The following is an 18,166-nucleotide window of genomic DNA, read 5'->3' as shown; positions in this document are numbered from 1 at the left end:
CCCCGCCCCCATCCTTCCTCTCCCCCGGCTTCCAGCACGCTCGTTTACACAGAACAGCCCGCAGGCGCACACCGGAAACATTTCAGACACCTCTGCTGCCCCAGTCTCCCCTCCCCTCCCCTCCCCTCCCCTCCCCTCCCCTCCCACGCGGCTTCCAACGCAGTCCCTCAGCCTCCCGCCTCCGGATACCCTGAGGCCCCGCCCCGCGCTCGGAGGCCCCGCCCACTTCGCGGCACCACCCTCCCCCCCGAGGCCCCGCCCTTCCGCGTCGCCCCGAGCCCCGCCCATCACGCCGGGAGCCTAGGCCCCGCCCCCGCCCGCGGCCCCGCCCCCGGGCGTCAGGGCGGGCGGTGCGCGGGCGCCGGGGGCGTGGCCTTGGCCTCGTCGCCGCGCGCCGTGCGGAGTGTGCGGCGGCCGTTGGCCGTTGGCCGTTGGCGCGGCTTGGGCGGTTGTCTTGGAGAAGCAAGATGGCGGCGACGGCGGCCGCGGTGGTCGCGGAGGAGGACACGGAGCTGCGGGACCTGCTGGTGCAGACGCTGGAGAACAGTGGGGTGCTGAACCGTATCAAGGTGGGGCGGCGGCCGCGCCGGGCCTGACGAGGGGAGGCCGGCCGCGCGCGCCCGGGGCCTGCGTGCACGGCGGGCGTCACAAAGGGGCGCGGGGAGCGCCAGCCGGCCTCCCGGGCGGGGACGGAGGGCGGCCCACCTCGGGCCGACCGTGCGGGGGTCGAGGGTCACTTCCGGAGAGCCCCGCCGCGCGGCTGCGGGCGGGAGAGGCGCCCCTGCCCGGAGCCCTCGTCCGAGGAGGCCCGACCCCTGCCCTCTGCCCCGTGACCCCGCTCCTCGTCCGGGGGTCCAGCCACCCGCCGCCCCCCGACCCCTCTCCATGTCCGGTGGTCCAGTCGCCCGCTGCTCCCCTGACCCCGCCATTCGTCCGGGGATCCAGTCGCCAGCTGCCCCCGCTGCCCCTGCCATTCGTCCGGGGGTCCAGCCGCCCGCTGCCCCCCTGACCCCGCCATTCGTCCGGGGATCCAGTCGCCCGCTGCCCCCCGACTCCTCTACATGTCGAGGGTCCAGTCGCCCGCTGCTCTCCTGATCCCCGCCATTCGTCCGGGGATCCAGTCGCGCGCTGCCCCCCCGACCCTTCTCCACGTCCAGGGGTCCAGCCGCCCGCTGCCCCCCTGACCCCGCCGTTCGTCCAGGTGTCTAGTCTCCCGCTGCTCCCTGACGCCGCCATTCGTCCGGTGGTCCAGTCTCCCGCTGCCCCCTGACCCCTCTCCAGGTTCTGGGGTTTGGTCTCCTGCTGCCCCCCGGGTCCCTGCGCGGCTGCACCTGCTGGGCAGCGAGCCCCTCCAGCTCGCGTTAGGCAGGCGGGTTGCCCGCGCTGGGGGCCTGTCTCTGGGAGTGGACCTCTCCGACGCTGTCCTGACTCTAGGCGGGATTCAGGTGGGGAAGCAGGGCTGAGAGTGCTGATGCTGAGAGAAGGTGCGAGGGGGCAGTCGTGGGCTTGGCCCGCGGAGCGTTAGCTCTTCAGAAGGCTCAGGATGCTCTTCCCACCTCCCTGCAGTGTCGTGGGGCTAGTTTTCCTTTCATCTGGCTTTTAGATGATGTGGATCGAGCCTGTCTTGGCTCGTATTGACTTCTTGTCATGAAAGTTGTCTTGAGATAATTTTTGTTCCTTTACCCTTTTTTTCCTTTTTTTAAGGCTGAACTCCGGGCAGCTGTGTTTTTAGCACTAGAGGAACAAGAAAAAGTAGAGGTATGAAATCCACAAATTTTAATATGATCGTATTCCTTGATGTTTAATTTCAAATTACTTAAAAACCATTCTCAAATGCTATTTATAGTAGTGTATAGCCAGGGATAACTTTGAACTATTATGGATTACATTTTTTTCTATTGGGAGAGAATCAGAATTATTCTCTTCTTGTGTATATTTTAGAATTTTGCAGTAATTTAAAGAAAGTTAAGGTACCACAGGAGCTCTGAGGCCAGTACTAACTCTTAAGTGTCATAGATCCCTCTCCATAGGGGAAATCTGAGACACAAGGTCATAGGAGTTACATGAAGAAATGATTCTGTTGTCACTGAGTTTACTGTCTTGCAGGATCCCTCAGAACCTTCAGTACGCGAATGTGCATTGGGGAATATAGTATGTGGCTTTTCCCAAAGTTATTTCCACCCAGTTGTCTTAAAATCGTGTAGACTTTCTTATTGTCACAGGTGCAGCCACTTCTCTGTACCAGTGTATGTCGTTTTTTCTCTCTACCCCAGGTCCCACCACCATCCTGAGTAAGCATCTTGGGCCTTGTGGTCAGCAAGAATCACTCCACAGTCCAGATCTTGAACTTGGTCTGTGACGAGTCGGTCCCCTCCCCAGCTTGCTTCTGTAGACCTGGATGCCCGCTCCTCTGTAACTCCATGGAGCTCTTCAGTTCTCAGCTCTTCTGTTTGTCCAGGCATCAGTCTTCTCTTGGCTGTCTTTTGTTCTTGACTGCCCTGGACCCTATGGTCTGTATCTCAGAAACCCTAGCTACCTTGCCTTCCGGCCATACTTGGTCTGGGAAGAAGTCCTGATGCTCATTTAATTCAGCAAAGTAACTCCCTTCCCGGTGCGCACTGGAGCAATGTCGCCCAGCGCCGTGCTGGCTGATGTCCCTAATGGGTGGATGGCGACCTCAGCGAGGTCCTGAGCAGACCTTGCGCTCCACTCTGTACAAGCACCTCCCGGCAGCTCCACCGTAGCCTCCACACACTGTTTCCTTCACTCCCCACAGGCGGCCTTGTCTCTTCCGTCACAGGGGACATGGGAGCATCAGGGCCTCACTGGTGCCCTCCTCCGCAGTCTGTCGCTCGCCTCAGAAGAAGCTGCCCCGCGTCTGTGTTTCACTGTTCCTCCTTCCTTCCTGCTTCGCTAGGGGAGGCTCTGTGTCGTTCGAAAAGGATCGCTTCCACTGGGTTTACCTTCTAGGTGCTGTCACCTTCTCTGCAATTTGCTGGATCTTTGGCCTCCCCCCTTCTGTTGGTTCTTCTCTTGAGCCTGGAGTCAAGGAAAAAGCTGTTCCCTTGACTCATGTTCTGCTTTTAATACCTCTCTTTTTTTTCCCCTCATGACCTAGTTTTGAAAGAATGTGTGTGTCTTATACCATTTCTTATGTTCTAGGCACCCTTTACTCCATTAACATCTTAAATCCATCACTACTGCACCGAAGTAATTGCTCTTGCTGCTGTCAAGAAGAATCTCCTAATTGAGTGTATTTTACTTCTTATTTATCTTAGTTGCTCTTGGTGGCATTTGATATTCTTAATTCCTCCTTCCTTCTTGAAAATCTCCCTTGACTTTTGGAACCTTTTTCTGTTGTTTTTCTTTTTCCTTTTGATCAGTTCTTGGTTTCTTTAGCATGGTCTTTTTCCTGGACTCCTCCCTTAAATCGTTGGTGTATTTTCCCATAGTTCTCATTCTCTGTTCTCTCCCAGGATGGCCTCAACCACACCAGTAATTTCAGCCCTCTATCTCTGGTCCATATCTCCCTCCGGAGCTTCAGACCTGTATGGCACACTGCTTCCTAGTCCGTTCTTCCTTACAGGGACCATACTTTATCCAGACAGGAAATCGGAGAGCCCCTGGACCTCGCCCTTCTCTCCACCTGTTCAGTCGGTCACATGGTTCCGTGTCTGTCACTTCTGTACTTGAAATGTCTCAGGAGTTTCTCTGCTGCCCCCTTTGCCTACACTTAGTTATTTCTTTTCCAGGTTACTTTACCCCTTTCTTCTCTCCATTGTTCCCTTCGCTGGTGTCCCTCACCAGCTTCCTAAAGTCCTTTCTCCGCATTGCTCCTAGATTGGCTATTTACAGTACACATCTGATCTTGTCCCTCCATTTTCTTTAAATATTTCGGGTTACTCAGTGCCATTTTACATCCGCATCAGCAGTGTGTGAGACTACTACTATACCTGTAATTCATGTGGTCTGCTTAAAGAAGCTCTGATGTGCTGGAAGTATTTTTCTGTATTTTTTCAAATAAATGTGTAATGACAAAAATAAGTAAGATGGCCTATGCACTACATAAAATCATCTCACATACTCCTGGTGGACTAGGACTCGCAAGTGTGAATTCAGAGTCTTGTTCATAGGAAGTATGGTGTAAGTATAGTGGTATAAAGTGACAAAGGATCAAACGTCATGTTTTTGAAATGAAGTTTTTATAAGTAAATTTAATGTCATTTCACGTGAGTATTTGAAGATCTAGCTTCTAAAGTAGTTTAATAAGCAATTTATAAAACATTCAAAAAATTTAAAATAAATCCAACTCTTCATATATGGTTTTGTTTTACTAACTTTGGGGTATTTTTAAATGGCACGAAACAGTTCTTGTAGTAATCAATAGTTGTGAAATGGATTTAACCATAATTCTATGAGTTACAATATTCTACTTACATCTTTGCCCAAAAATTAAACTTTAATTTACATTTTGTAGTGGTTTTTAGGAATATATATGACACTTAAACAAATTTCATTTTTTAACAGAACAAAACTCCTTTAGTCAACGAGAGCCTGAAAAAGTTTTTAAATACGAAAGATGGTAAGATGTTCAGTTGTTCTTGTTGTCTGTCTCTGAATTTTCAAATCTTGACTCCATTTGGGAGAAATCAGGAATTTCAGATTATTTTTTGAAGTCTGATTCTTATACATCTTTGTTTTAAGAATGTATTTTATTGTACAACTGTTGCTGTTAAATATTATTGGTCATGGGAAACTGTTGGTTAAAGCCAGTTTTACTATAAAAAGCAGAACACTAATCTGTCTATGAAATATCACATTGTCTTACTAATAGTTCCAGACTAGTGAGCCTAATGAAAAAATGGGGAGACGGAGATTTTCATTACTTAATTGTATTATTCAAAGAGAAGAAATTTGTAATTAAACAACTGTAGAAACCTCTTTTCTCCCTTGAATTTGGTTTGTTTTATTTCACAGTGTTTGTGCAGAGGCTCCAGGGTTCTTAATGATTTGCTCACTGCTTCTCTTTCACTCTTTGCAGGCCGGCTGGTGGCCAGTCTTGTGGCCGAGTTCCTTCAGTTCTTTCATCTTGACTTTACCTTAGCTGTTTTTCAGCCAGAAACTAGCACAGTAAGAATAATGATTTTTGCATCTACCTTTGAAACCATCTTTGATACAAATGAGTTCATTGTAAGCTGAAAGTTAACAAAATTTGACAGCTTATAGTGTCTTGTGAGAAGATTATTTTTTGCAGTTGATTATCTGTTTTTCTTAAAAGCCGTCTGAGCTGGCAGATAGCTGGCCCCACTGTCCTGGCTTCTTATGACTTGAAAGGAGCATTACTGTAGAGTTAATTCGTTATGATGTTAGACTGCATCTGTTCATCGAGACTTTGGAGCAGAGACTTAGTAAAGAAATATTTAATTTTTAAAAATGGATACTTCATTCATTAGAAAAACAGTCTCAGAATTTAGAGATGTCTTTAAGTTCTGAAAATTTTTTCCTTTAATCTCTGAAAATAATTTTGCTGTATTTTTGTGCACTTGTGTTTTACTTCTTCCATCTTACTTCTTCCCTAGTTTCAAGGTCTCGAAGGTCGAGAGAATTTAGCACGAGATTTGGGTATTATTGAAGCAGAAGGTACTGTGGGTGGACCCTTATTGTTAGAAGTGATCAGACGCTGCCAGCAGAAAGAAAAAGGGCCCGCCAATGGGGAAGTGAGTACCACTCTATGTTTCGTTACCTTTTTCTGTTTTAATTGGCGGCCTGGTGTAGCCATGCAGGCATCACTGCATGCACAGTGAATCAAGGCTTAAATAAGAAGAGGCTATTCCTTAAAAACGAAAGGAGACACACTCAGGTTGTCTGCATGCACTTTGTAAAGAAGACTGGGCACGTGGTAGCTCTCAGGCTGCTGCTGTGCCTGCTTTGGGGGTTGACATCTGAGGGTTGATTTCAGGAGCCTGGCTGTGCGCAACCAGTCCCAGCTCCTCTTCTGACTCGCCGCGGGCCCTGGACACGCTACCCCTCTGGCTCCTCCTCTGTAGCATGGGGCTCGGAGCCCACCTCCCGGGCCGTGTGAGTGAAGCTCACACGCAGGAGCTGGTGGGTGTGAGATGCTGGAAGCACTCGCCTCACTGGTAGTCATTATAAAAGGGCTGAAGGACAGGCGAGTTCATAATTTTTGAACTTAAAGACTTTTTTAAACTAGGTTTAAAACTGTTTAAGCTGTTGATTTTGCTTAGTTTCTAAACATTTTCAAACTTCAGTTTTTTTTGATTGGCCGTTACCTTTCTTATTCTTTTTCTTTTTAGAAATCCTGCTAATGAGATTAATGGTGTGATTTCTATTTACAAACATTAGCATTACATAAAGATACTGTTTCGCAGACGTAAACAACATCATAATGGTTCTAGATAGCTGGTTAAATGTATGCTTTTAGTCTGTTCATAGGTAAAAATATGGAAGGTTATGGGCTGCCATTTGTCCATTTGGAGGGTCTCAGAGTGTGGTTTCTGTTAGATCTTTGAAAATCAGCAACGCTTGACTGAGTACTTATTGCATGTAAGACATAATAAATAGATTTTATTAATTAAAAGATAAAAATATAAGCAAGTTACTTGTCCTAGAAGAGTTGAGAGCTATTCAAGAGAAGATATGCTCACATAAGGAAAGGGACGTTTAAGTGATAGTTTACAATTTCACAGGAAGTGTCGTACGATACATGATCAGTTCCAAACGCTTCATGGGGAGTGCTTCTTAGTTCAGTGGAGCGGTGGCTGTCTCCTGTTGAAGTTTTGTTGAATTCACCCTTGTGTGAGGGCAGGAGGTCGTCCAGGAGAGGACTGGGAAGGGTGTTGCAAGAGCGCTGTGGCTGCCGGGCACGGGCTGGGAAGCGGGGAACCTGATCCCGGAGGAGAGCGCGCGCCTGCCCCTCAGCTCATGCGTTTTAACTTCGTCCATTCGTCATTCGTAATTATTTCATAAGTTTTTGGTGTGTGCTAATTATATGAGGAGCATCGTGCTAGCTACTAGCGCATACAGAACAAACAAATGTAAAGAGCCCAGTCTTGGTTCCTGCTGTCTGCTGGGCCACAGTCTGTAGTTGGTGGTGACATCCCTTGGCTTCTGTGGCCCTGACCTCTGTCTCTGTACCTGCCCTTTCATTTCCCTTCCTGGCTGCTCTTCGGTTCACCTCACGCAGGGGTGGTTGCCCACATTTTTCTTTCTGGTTTACTCTCCCTTCTGTAGCGTGTGGCCTCTGGAACCAGACAGCCGAGTTTCACGTCCCAGCTCTGCCACATGCTCTGAGTGGCCCTCTTGAGTCCTGAAGTTTCCTCCTGTGCAGTGGGGATGAGAAAAGTGCCGCCCTGGTGGGCTGGTAGGGGGACCACAGGGCTCAGTGTGTGGAAAGCTCTGGGGACAGCACTCGGCAGTGGCGGTCATATAGAGGGCCATTATTATTCTTACTGCTTCTTGCCTTCTTTTCATTACTGTATGATGGCCCCCTAAGTCCAGCCCCTTCCTTTCCCCCAGCTGGAGACCAGAGTTTCCAGCCCTTCGCAAAACATTCCACCTGGTTAACCCACTAGTGCGTTTGGATCCTGTGTCAAAAACTGACTTTATTCTCTTCTAACAAAGTGAAAGTCACACAAGGCCAAAAAAAGTCCTCCCTCCCCACTAAAAACCACGTGGTTTTAGTTGTTCCGCACTTCTCAGTTTGTATCGATTATGTTCCTGTGACTCCTTGGTTTCAGCCCGAGGAGCTCCCTCTCCTTTCGTGCCCTGGGTTCAGTCGGTCTGCCAGTAGACTTGCTTTCCCTCCCGTCCCGGGCAGCTCTGGCGACAGGTCAGGGGTGAAAGGTGGATTCCTGGAAAGCTGTCTGTGCTCTGCTGAACAGGATGTCTGCCTCAAACTGAGAGACTCAGTAAGAGCTTTCCTGTCTAGTTGGTTTGACTTGAAAACCAAAGCTCAGGAAACGTATTCTTCAGCACACCTTTCTGCTGTCTGGGTCCAGAGCCTCCCCAGTCAGTGCACCTTGTTTCATGGCTGCGATTCTGTCAGACAGACTCAGAATAGGATTTCTGGAGCTTCAAAAGGTAATTGTTTGACACTCTCAGAATGCAAAACAGTTAATTTGGACATTTCATCTCCACTTTTTGCTAGCTTTCCCCCCTAATGTCTGGGTATCTCACTTTAATGGTTCGTGTGTGTATGTGTACACATATAAATAAATCAACAAATTAATATTTAAAGTATGGAGCTCACAGCTATCCATTTTTGCCCTTCCATCATCTACGAGTGTTTATCACTTTGAGAGAAAATGTGATTTATAATGAATAAGAAATTATAGCTTTTATTGACCTTTTTTTGACTTGGTGTTGGAGAAGAAAACTAGCTGTGGATTAGTCCGTTGAGCTCAGTTAGTGATGCTTTTACCAAAAGTGCATTTTAAAACTCCCTTCAGAATCAGGTTCCTGTGCCCCACGACCTTTAACATGACTTTGGTTAGTTTTGGAGGATGCCCTCCAGCCGTAAATAATTAAAGCGCTTTGTTCTCGAAGCTCCTCCGTGAGCCGTTTTCATTCCCATTAGCAGCTTACAGTCTGGTCCCTGTCCCAGTTCAGCAGCATCTTTCCTCCTAGGTCTTCTCATCTTTTCAGTCTTTACTATTCACTGTTGCTGAGTTAATTTTAAAATTCAGCTCTTGATCTATTCCTTTCCTCTTTAAAAATTGCCGTGCCTATATAATGGCAACTAAATAATCTCCAGATTCCTCAACTTTAAGGTCCTGTGTGATGTGACACCAACCTGTCTTTCTAGCCTTGTGCCTTTTTTTGAGATGTGGAAACTTGTACCTAAGCCAAACTGAGCTTATCCTTAAAGTGGCTTGCTCTCTTGCCTTCTCCTGTGTCTCCGCCCCAATGCTACGTCATCCCCTGCCCAGCTGTGGGGTTCCTCGTTCCCATCCCCTCCTCAGCCCTGACTTTTAGGAGTGTTTCCCCACACTCTTGCTCCCTGCCTGCTGGCAGTTCTTGGAACTGAGTGCCTCTTCTGCACGACTGTCATGGTCGTCTCTGTCCCTGCGTCATGCGTTCACTGGGAGCGGGGCTTTGTTCTGTCCTGTAGCCCCTGCAGGGGTTCTTCACAGATTAGTGCTTGTGGTCACTGGGAAGCTTTTGAAGACTTTGTGCAGGAGTGCCCATTTTGAAGACAGATCTGAGAAGGTGTTAGATTAGTGAAATTGAAAGAAGTTAGAAGACGAGAAGAAGCGAGATCCCTTAGAAGGAGATGTGGCTGAGAGTGGCAGCAGTGGGGACAGACAGCTGGGCAGGGAGGGCCCTTTCCAGGCAGGACGGACAAGACGCGGTGGATTCACATTCAGGCAGGGGGACAGGGCTTAGAGCCCAACATGGGAAAAAGGAAGGCGTTCAAAGGCGAGATTGAGCTTTTTAGCCCAGAGAAGATGTTGCCTTTACCAGAAATTATGGGACTTAGGGAGAGCTGAAGGTGTGGAGAGCAGCATGTTTTCTTATTTAAAAAGTTGTAGTTGTTGAAAGGATTTTTGTAACAAAAAGCCAATTTTTAATATGCACAGTGTATAGAGCTTGTGATGATAGAGTGGATCAATTTTAGGAGGTGATTTCCATTCAAGAAACGTTAAAAAAAGAAATTCCTTCTTTGCGTTTCGCATAGTGCTGAGAACCTAACAGGTCCTTCTCTGAAGTTTGTGGTTCTGTGGTGACGGTGCAGGAGGCAGCTGGACAGGAGTAAGTGCTGTAAGAAATGACAAAACCATGGGAGCATAAAGGAGGAGGATGCGTCCTGCCGTGTGAGAGGGGACGTGTTATATGACAGCGTTGCTATTGGAAATTTTTCTTGAGACAAAATGAAGTCAGGGCGCAAATCCAGGGAGGGGAGAAAGAGTGACCATGTGGCTCCCACACAGTGTTCCTGTGGGGTCGGGATGGGACTGTGAAGGGGAACGCCTGTCCCTGGGAAAGGAACATTGGAGGCCATTAATGCGGAGGCGGCAGCCTGTTCAAGGTGATTGAGTGAAATACTTTGCAGGTAATTAGAATCTAAGTGTGTTTTGCTTCGTTTTTTTGGTAAAATAAGGGGGAAATCTAAAAAGAGTATTTACGTTAATAGGAAGAAGTAAAAATACCAACGTTGTGTAGTGACTTTAAATGCTAAAATTCGGTTGAAGTATAATTAGTTTATTCATGTTTTGTTTTTAAATATGTTTTAATTTTAAACTGTGAAATATTTTAGGGTGCGCTCGAGCTGTCTGACATACATTCTCCGCCAAAGTCCCCGGAAGGAAAAGCAAGTGCGCCCACCGTTCCCAGTAAGGTGAGTGGGCGCGGGGCAGCCTGACAGGGGCTCCACGGCTCTGCGTGTCTCTCTGGTTTTCTTACAAGTCCTCTTGTGGTTTGGTAACACAAGTGCTGTTTAGTTTCTGGAAAGTGCTTTTTTCCCTTTGATGAATTTTGTATTTTTTAAAAATTAATCTTTGACTTCGTTGCTGTTTTGAATTTTGTATTGTAGAAAGGAATATGCTCTTAAGAAAATTCTAGGATGTTTGGATTCATTTGGTACTTTAAACATTTTTTTCTTCAATTAACAAGGAGGTTTACTTATTTTTTTTGATAAATTCCTAGTTTGAGAGTATTAGGTTCCAGAATATGAAATTATTGTGTTCAATATTGTTGGCCAGATTTGGAATTGTAAATCATTTTGGTTTTTTATATTAATGAGCTATTTTTTGAGGATTTATAAGAAAATCTATGTGCTCTGGCTACGTGTGTGTGTGTGTGAGAGAGAGAGAGTTGTTAAAGTTAAGGCCTTCTGATTTTGGGGATTTGGCATAATGGAGAAAAAACTTGCGTGGCACACTCCAAGTTCAAGTCAAGGATATGTACTAACAGGAGTGGATGGAGGGGCGATGTCAGGAGTGTGGTGTCTCCTGCAGCTGGCCAGGGTCCAACCTGCTTGAGAGCCCCAGCTGGCTCCCCAGAGCGTGGTTTGGGCAGATTGTGCTGTGTGACTTCCTCAAATGGCCATTCCGCAGAAGTAGACCAATGCCCTGGAGTACCTTCCAGAAGTGGTTCCTGGTGCTGCGTTGATTCGTAGATACAAGCTGTATCTTTTTAAATTTGGTCAACTTCTGGAAGGTGGAAATTAGGCTGCTAGATTTCTTTTTTTCAGATGCCCAGGCACAGACACCGATGAATGCTTCCTATTGTTATTTGTCGCTGGTTCTTTGATGTTGTTGCTCCATTTTATTTTTTAAATTTAGAAATCAAAGGAAATCTATGCTTTATTTCTAACCAAGGAAAGAGACTGTCATGTGGTTTGTAGTTGTTCGTTTTCCCTGAGATCTAATTAGCCCTTTTCTGTAGGGAAGGTTTCTCCTCAGTGTTCATGGGAGGCTGTAATGACGATAACGGAGAGAAGAGATTGGGAGTAAACTTAAAACATCTCTTTAAAGTAACTGCCAGTTAAAAGAGCCTTTGTAAAAAAGCTTTGCTTTCTATGAAAATGTCTGGCTTTAGAGGGATTAAAATTAGCATATTCCGAAATACTTACCAGTACCTATAGCATTGAGCTATTTGGAAGTTCTTTTTTTAGCAAATTAATATTTTTTAAAGCAAATTAGCAATACTAACCTTCCACATATGGTGTGTCTGCAAGATAAAATATTGTCTGGTTTCCATATTCTCTCTACATAAAATTTATTTTTAAGATCTAAAAGTTATGGTGAGAGTCTTAAGTTTTAAATTGGTTAGGAAATGTGGCTGTAAATGCTCACAGGGAAGTGATGGTAATTTTTGAGATTACTTTGGAGAACAGAAATCTGCTTGTAGGTGGGTCACAGTCCTACCGCCTTCTGAGGGTTTCATCCGTGGAGGCTCGGCTCCCAGCACCCCGGCCTGTGTCAGCAGTGGGCTCTTTCTGAACACCATAGCTTCTCTCTGGGGGAGCTGGGGCAGGGTCTGTTTTAAGAGAAGGCCTTCTTTTGGCAATTAAAAGATAATTCCCCGTCGTCCTAAAGGATGTGGATTTGGGCTTCTGGTACTTGCCCCACTCTTGGCTTGCCAGCTTTTTTCTTTATCTCAGTGGTCTTTGAATAATTTGGGTGTCTCAGTAGGGCCTGTGCCTTCGGGTACCTCATCAGTCTTGAGGACACTAGGGACTCTGGGAAGTTGTGGCCAAGAGCAGGATCCAGCCCGACCTTTAGGAACTCCCTTTGTGTGCTCCTGCGGAAGGTGGGGTTGGGCCAGGGCACTTCTTGAAGGGGGCTGCGTAGGAGCTTGAGCCTGGCTGTCTTAGAATGCTGCTGAGTGGCGCGTGAAGTGAGAGGCTCTGCACACCATGGAGGTTGACGGGGAGGCTTCAGTGTCCACAGTGGACACGGGGGAACCTCTGTAGGAAGAGAGTTAAGAAAAGACAAAAAAAGTGGGTTTCAAAGAATGTATTAATTAGATTTTCCATTTTTAAGAAATTTTCTAATAGGAATCTTAATTGGTTTGGGTATAAATTAGTTTATTTTTACAGATTTGTATTTTGTGGTAAAATGTCATTTTATTCTCATGCTCAGATACCAAGGTATAGAGGACAAGGTAAGAAGAAGACGAGCGGGCAGAAGCCTGGTGCCAAGGTAACCGCACGAGGGCGGGGGGAGCGGGCTGCCTGTGGCGCCCCCGCGGCCTTGGCCGGAGCCCTCTGTGAAATGTCGCTTCCTTTTGTCTCTTACCAGACTGTGCTAGTCACGGTGGCGTAAAACAAACAGTGACTTCACTGCAGTTTTTACCCAGGTGAAAATCATACTGTGGTGTTTGAAAACTGTGCTGTCAGCTTTACTTTGAGAATTCCTTGTTTTGCTGGCAACAAAAAGTTGAAAATGTTTCTTTTCCTTTTGAATGGAAAGTCATTTACATATTCCTAACTTTATGATTCTTATCTGAGGTAAAAAAACATCAAACTGCATTTTGGATAAGTTGCAGTCAATAAATTAAAGGCTAACCTTAGCCTTCCCTTGCAGACGTCTGTGTCCGTGTCGAGCAGCTGACTGGGCGGCCGCGCACCGTTAGCCGTCCTCAGCCCCGGCTCGCCCCGCTGCTGCCTCCCCGACAGATCGCAAAAATCGACTAAGCCAGGAGATTAGCCCTTTATAGCATTTAAACATGAGAGGTCTTAGAAGCATTATTAATGGGTATGGTTCTTCCATTTACTTGGAATAAGGTAAAACTAGCTTTCGGTTCTGAGAGATTCATTAGTCCTTGTGCAACCTGGCTTTATTTATACATTATTTTCACTAAGTTGAGGACCTCCAAAATTAAAGGTTTTAAAAAGTCCTCTTTGCTGTGTTACGTGGCTTTCGTGCTAGTGGTTTCAGTGGTCACCCCGTCACTGGATTTGTTCACGCTGTTCCTTATGCACCCTTGCACGAGAAGACGTTTTAAAATGTTACGCACAAGGTGTTTGAACGTTCACGTACTGAAAGCCGTTGTGTTCAGTGCTGTGGGGAAGACAGATTTAACACGGTTCTCACTTGAGCAGTCTTGGTCTGATTAAGAAACGTAATATAAAACAGCATTTTTTTATAGATGCTTTTAGTCAGTTTCTTGTACTTTTTTTTAAAGTTAAAAGTGTATTTCATATTAAATTTTTATAATCTTGTTGGTGTCATGGGTTTTAAACAAGTTAAGCCATTTTGAAGAAGTTGACTCCTGGAACCAAAGCACGCTGAGAGACACACGGGCACTTTGTGTGGGGGACGCAGCCACGGCGGTCCTCCTGTGGCCTGCCCCGGGGGCTGGCAGAGGAACCTGCCACCCGTAGCCTGGGCTTGTGGACTGTAAGTCGGGCCCCTCTTATGTCAGTGTTGGACTCCTGAGCCCAAGGTGCTTCCTCGATCACTCAGAACCTTTCCTGCTGCTTGCCCGATCATGTTTCTGAAGTGCCTTAAATGAAGTCTGCATTGTACCAGCATTGCCTGTTTCCAGCCTGAGAGATGAGCCCTTAGCTCTTCATCCCTCTGCCCTTCTGCTTTGCCCTGTGCATGCGGTGGGTTCCAAGTATCCTTAGTATCCTAACATTCTTAACATCTTAATAATCCAAACAACAAGCTGCGTGTGGTCTTTGAGATTGTACCCAGCCAGACTCCAGGGGGGAACCGTTCACAGGGGAAGTGAGTGGCATCTCCCAGTTGGGCAAAACCCTAAGTGGTAGCCCTGCCTTCCAGGAACCAGGCGTGCAGAGCAGGGGCCGCGTGCAGAGCAGAGTCGTGGGAGGGCCCTGGGCACCCAGCAAGGAGCCTGGTGTGTCTGCTTGTTTCTTTTGCATGTGGGAGGCACAAGTATTCGTGGTTCATTCAGAGACTCTGGGCTGTTTTCAGAGAAGCTATATTCATATTAGAGATAAACTTCTAAAACTCATTCATATATATATGTATATGTATGTATAATTGATTTGTACTTAGTATTATAAACCTGTCAATACGCAAAGCAAAATGTAAGGTTTTTGAACTAATTTAATTTCAGTAAAAACAAAAGTTACATTTCTTGTTTTTGTTATTATTGCAAAACAAAGTATGGATAGAAGAGTTGGAATACAAGGTGAATAAATATTAGATGAGATTTTTGCTAATGAGTTAAATGTTTTAAATATATACATATTTTTAATGAGTTACATGTTTTAAATATATATTAACACTTCCAAAGTATCATCTGTAATAATGTATTTCATTATAAACTATTTAGTTGTACCAAACATGGTGCTGGTTGTCTGAAAAAAATACATACATATCAAAAATTAGACTTTTGGTAGACTCTACTAACTTAATTTTTTACCATTCAGTTGAAAAAGCTGAATGAGGTATTAGATGTTTTTTTGTTTGTTTTTAATATTTAGAATAAGCTGCTATTTATCATCACATTAAATGTAATATGAGAGGTTATCCTTTCTTTCCATAATCGGTTTTCAGGTGTCTTAAAACTAATGTATACTGAGGAGTTTTTTGCTTCAAGTTCTTAAACAACATTTCTTAATTCGTTGTTCCTTGTATTTGAAATTCTGGGGTACGCCAGGTTTATGTCGATTTAGGCAGCGATGGGGGTCACGTGACGTGTGTGTTTGGGGAGAGTGTTTCGGCGTCTTTTGCAGTCCCCTCGGTTTTCTAGATGAGCCAAGCATTATGATTCCCTCCCACGGAAACGCACCCACACCCGCCCCATCCTGAGTGAGTGAGCACCCGTGGGTGAGCCCGCTTCCCAGCACTTGGGCCTCAGCAGTCCTGCTGGCCAGCTGCTGCAGATCTGGGACCCGAAGTCTTGGCGCTCCTTGTTTGCCGAGCTCTGAGCTGCTAGCTGGAGAGGGTGAGAGTGGAGCCGCTGTGCAGGGGGTCATCTTCAAATCTGATTGTGAAGCCAGAGGTCTAGTTGTCTTGTGCACTGATAGGAGTGACAGATTGTTTTAGAGCACAGGGAGAGAGCTTCTCTCGAAAAACTTGAGTTTTTAGAAAGGTGGGTTTAAGTGTTTTGTGGTTCCTGTTTTACTTTCTGCGTGAATGAGTTAAACTTTTAAATATATGTGTGTGTTACAACAGTAGTAAAATTACTTCTCCAAGTAACTCATCAGTAAGTCATGGGGCAAACACTGCCTTTGGTGGAGTGGAGGAGGGGAACTGGGAGCTGAGGCGTTAAATATTGCATGAATTTTTTGAATACTTTTGCAAAACTGTGGGATTTCTTTGGCTTTGATATTTCTCTTTTATGAGCAGTGCAGATTAAGCTTTTAGTTTGGAAAAACAAAATTATTTTTTCTATGTTTTTAAGACATTCTAGTGATAAATCAGTTTTTGGCTATGGAAAGTTATTTTCACTGTAAAACTTCTCTGTGATGCTAATTTCTGTTAATCTAGAAATGATTGAAATCATGAATGTGTAAGTGTACTGTAGAAAATTAAAGATATACTAGAACTTTCGTAGAACTTTCCTGTAATTTACCATAAAGGTTGCTAGTCGTTAGGTCCCTCCATGGGAATTTAATGGCTGCTGTAGTGGTGTTCAGTAGGTCTCTCGCTTTTACGAAAAGACAAAACTTTATTATAAAGTTTTAGTTATGTATTATAAATACCTCTCTGAGTTCCTGGTCTGCTGTAACAAAGTAGCACAAACTTGGTGGCTTGAAACAGCAGAGTGTATCGTCTGACTGTTCTGGAGGCTGGCAGTCCGAGATCCAGGCGTCTGCAGGATCCGTTCCTTCTGAGGCTGTCGGGGAGAGTCTGCTCCAGGCCTCTCCTCCAGCTCCTGGTGGATCCCAGCACGTGGAGGCGCTCCTTGGCTTGTAGACACGTCACCGCAGTCTCTGCCGTCCTGAGCACATGGTGTTCTCCCTGTGTGTCTCTGTCCTCTCTTGTAAGGACACCAGGCATCTCGGGTTGGAGGGGTCGTGTGCTACTCCAGCATGGCCTCATCTTAATGAGTTATACCTGTAGTGACCCTATTGGTAAAGAAGGGTGCACTCTGACGTCCTGGGAGTTAGCACTTGAACTTATCTTTTTTGGGGGGACACAGTTTAACCCATAACGACCTCCAAGGCCTCTGGGCTTGTCCAGGGAGTGAATTCTCAGCAGAGTCATGGGGTTTTTTTTGGGCACACATCTTTGTTTTAAACCATTGTTGGCCTTGGCTATTTAGATTCCTCCTAAATCTTAACTCCACTTTATCCACATCTAGGCGATAGAAATGCAGGTAACTGAAGTTTATGTATGGAAGATACAGAGCTGTCTGGAGCCGTGAGAAAGGCTTTTTAAGCACATCCCGGGGTAGATCACGAGTGCTTTGTCGTCGCTCAGAAGCTTCGGGCTTCTCCAGGGAAGCTGCTCTGGAAGTTCTGCAGGCCTTTTGTTTCATCTGAAGAATATTTTGATAAGTCTTTCACCTCTTAGTGTGAATTTTCTTTTAATGGTAACAGTTATTTGGAATTAAATTTAGTGAATTCATTAGTAACCCAGTGGGGTTTTGGTCTTTTTGGTAAAAATGAGCCATAGTTATAATGACATGGTCGTATGTGGTTTAGAAATTGATTTTGAGAGCAGTTCCAAAGCAAATTGTTTTTAAAGTTTAATTTTACCCTATAGAGAAATAGAACTATAGTTTTAAGACAAATTATTATTTTTAAAAATATATATTGTGTTGAACATCATAATGTGCTTCTCCATGAAACTTATCTTTCTAAAACATCTTTCTTTCCATACCAGCAATATTGCTAAAACCAGTCAAAAAATAATCATGGGTATATATTGGTTACTAAGCTGAGATAGCTCATTTTGTGAGCTTCAATTCCGTTGGTAATGTGAATTCATGGGGAAGAAAGACTTCATTGGAATAATTGTTGTTTCTTCTAATGTTGCTTTACGTTTATGTTTCAGTTTGTTTCATGTCAGTTATCCTTCTGAATTTTCTCAGGAGTGTTTTGAAGGAGAGAATTTGCTGCTGTCTCAGTATCCATAATTGTACGTGTGTCTGCATATGACAAGACTTCAGGGTGTTCAATTCCAAATGCATATATCTTTGAAAAGATGTCAGTCAATTTTAGAACATTTATAAGTCAGAAATTATAAGCATGTGAATCTAATTAAGAAATACATAAGGGGCCAGCCCAGTGGTGCAGCAGTTAAGTTTGCATGTTCTGCTTTGGTGGCCCAAGGTTTACTGGTTTGGATCCCAGGTGTGGACCTACACACCGCTTGTCAAGCCATACTGTGGGAGGCGTCCCACATACAAAGTAGAGGAAGATGGGCATAGATGTTAGCTCAGGGCCAGTCTTCCTCAGCAAAAAAGAGGAGGATTGGTGGCGGATGTTAGCTTAGGGCTCATCTTCCTCAAAAAAAAAAAAAAAAAAGAAATACATAAGTATATTTGATAATACCAGGAAAACTTCAAGAAACTTGTTAGTAAATTTTTAAAAGTTTCTGCTTCTTTGAAAATATCCTGTGTTGTCTAAAGGATGCTTTGTATTTGTTTTTCCAGACATGTCTTTTTACAATCATTAATTTGTCTATATTAATAGCATACGGAATGTATAGCACTATACAAGGCCCTAAAAATTGTATGGCATGCATCTTGGCTGCTGTCAACTAATCATGGCCTCTAA

General features: G+C 45.2%; 1 protein-coding gene across 2 annotated transcripts in view; it reads left to right on the top strand.

Moving 5' to 3' along the window:
- Positions 1-315: 315 nt before the first annotated feature.
- Positions 316-18,166, top strand: part of CEP43 (centrosomal protein 43) — a 31,511-nt gene continuing 13,660 nt past the window's right edge. The window contains exons 1-7 of one of the 2 annotated variants that reach the window (XM_070603302.1): positions 327-569; positions 1,705-1,758; positions 4,528-4,582; positions 5,042-5,130; positions 5,580-5,717; positions 10,277-10,357; positions 12,606-12,665. In XM_070603302.1, coding sequence (XP_070459403.1) covers positions 468-569; positions 1,705-1,758; positions 4,528-4,582; positions 5,042-5,130; positions 5,580-5,717; positions 10,277-10,357; positions 12,606-12,665 — 579 coding nt within the window. In that variant the 5' untranslated portion in view covers positions 327-467. Of the gene's footprint in view, positions 570-1,704; positions 1,759-4,527; positions 4,583-5,041; positions 5,131-5,579; positions 5,718-10,276; positions 10,358-12,605; positions 12,666-18,166 lie in introns of both variants that reach the window. The other variant, XM_070603301.1, reaches the window with a different exon arrangement.

Source organism: Equus przewalskii, chromosome 32 (assembly GCF_037783145.1).
Source record: "Equus przewalskii isolate Varuska chromosome 32, EquPr2, whole genome shotgun sequence".
Lineage (NCBI taxonomy): Eukaryota > Metazoa > Chordata > Mammalia > Perissodactyla > Equidae > Equus > Equus przewalskii.
This window is presented reverse-complemented; position numbering and strand designations above follow the sequence as displayed.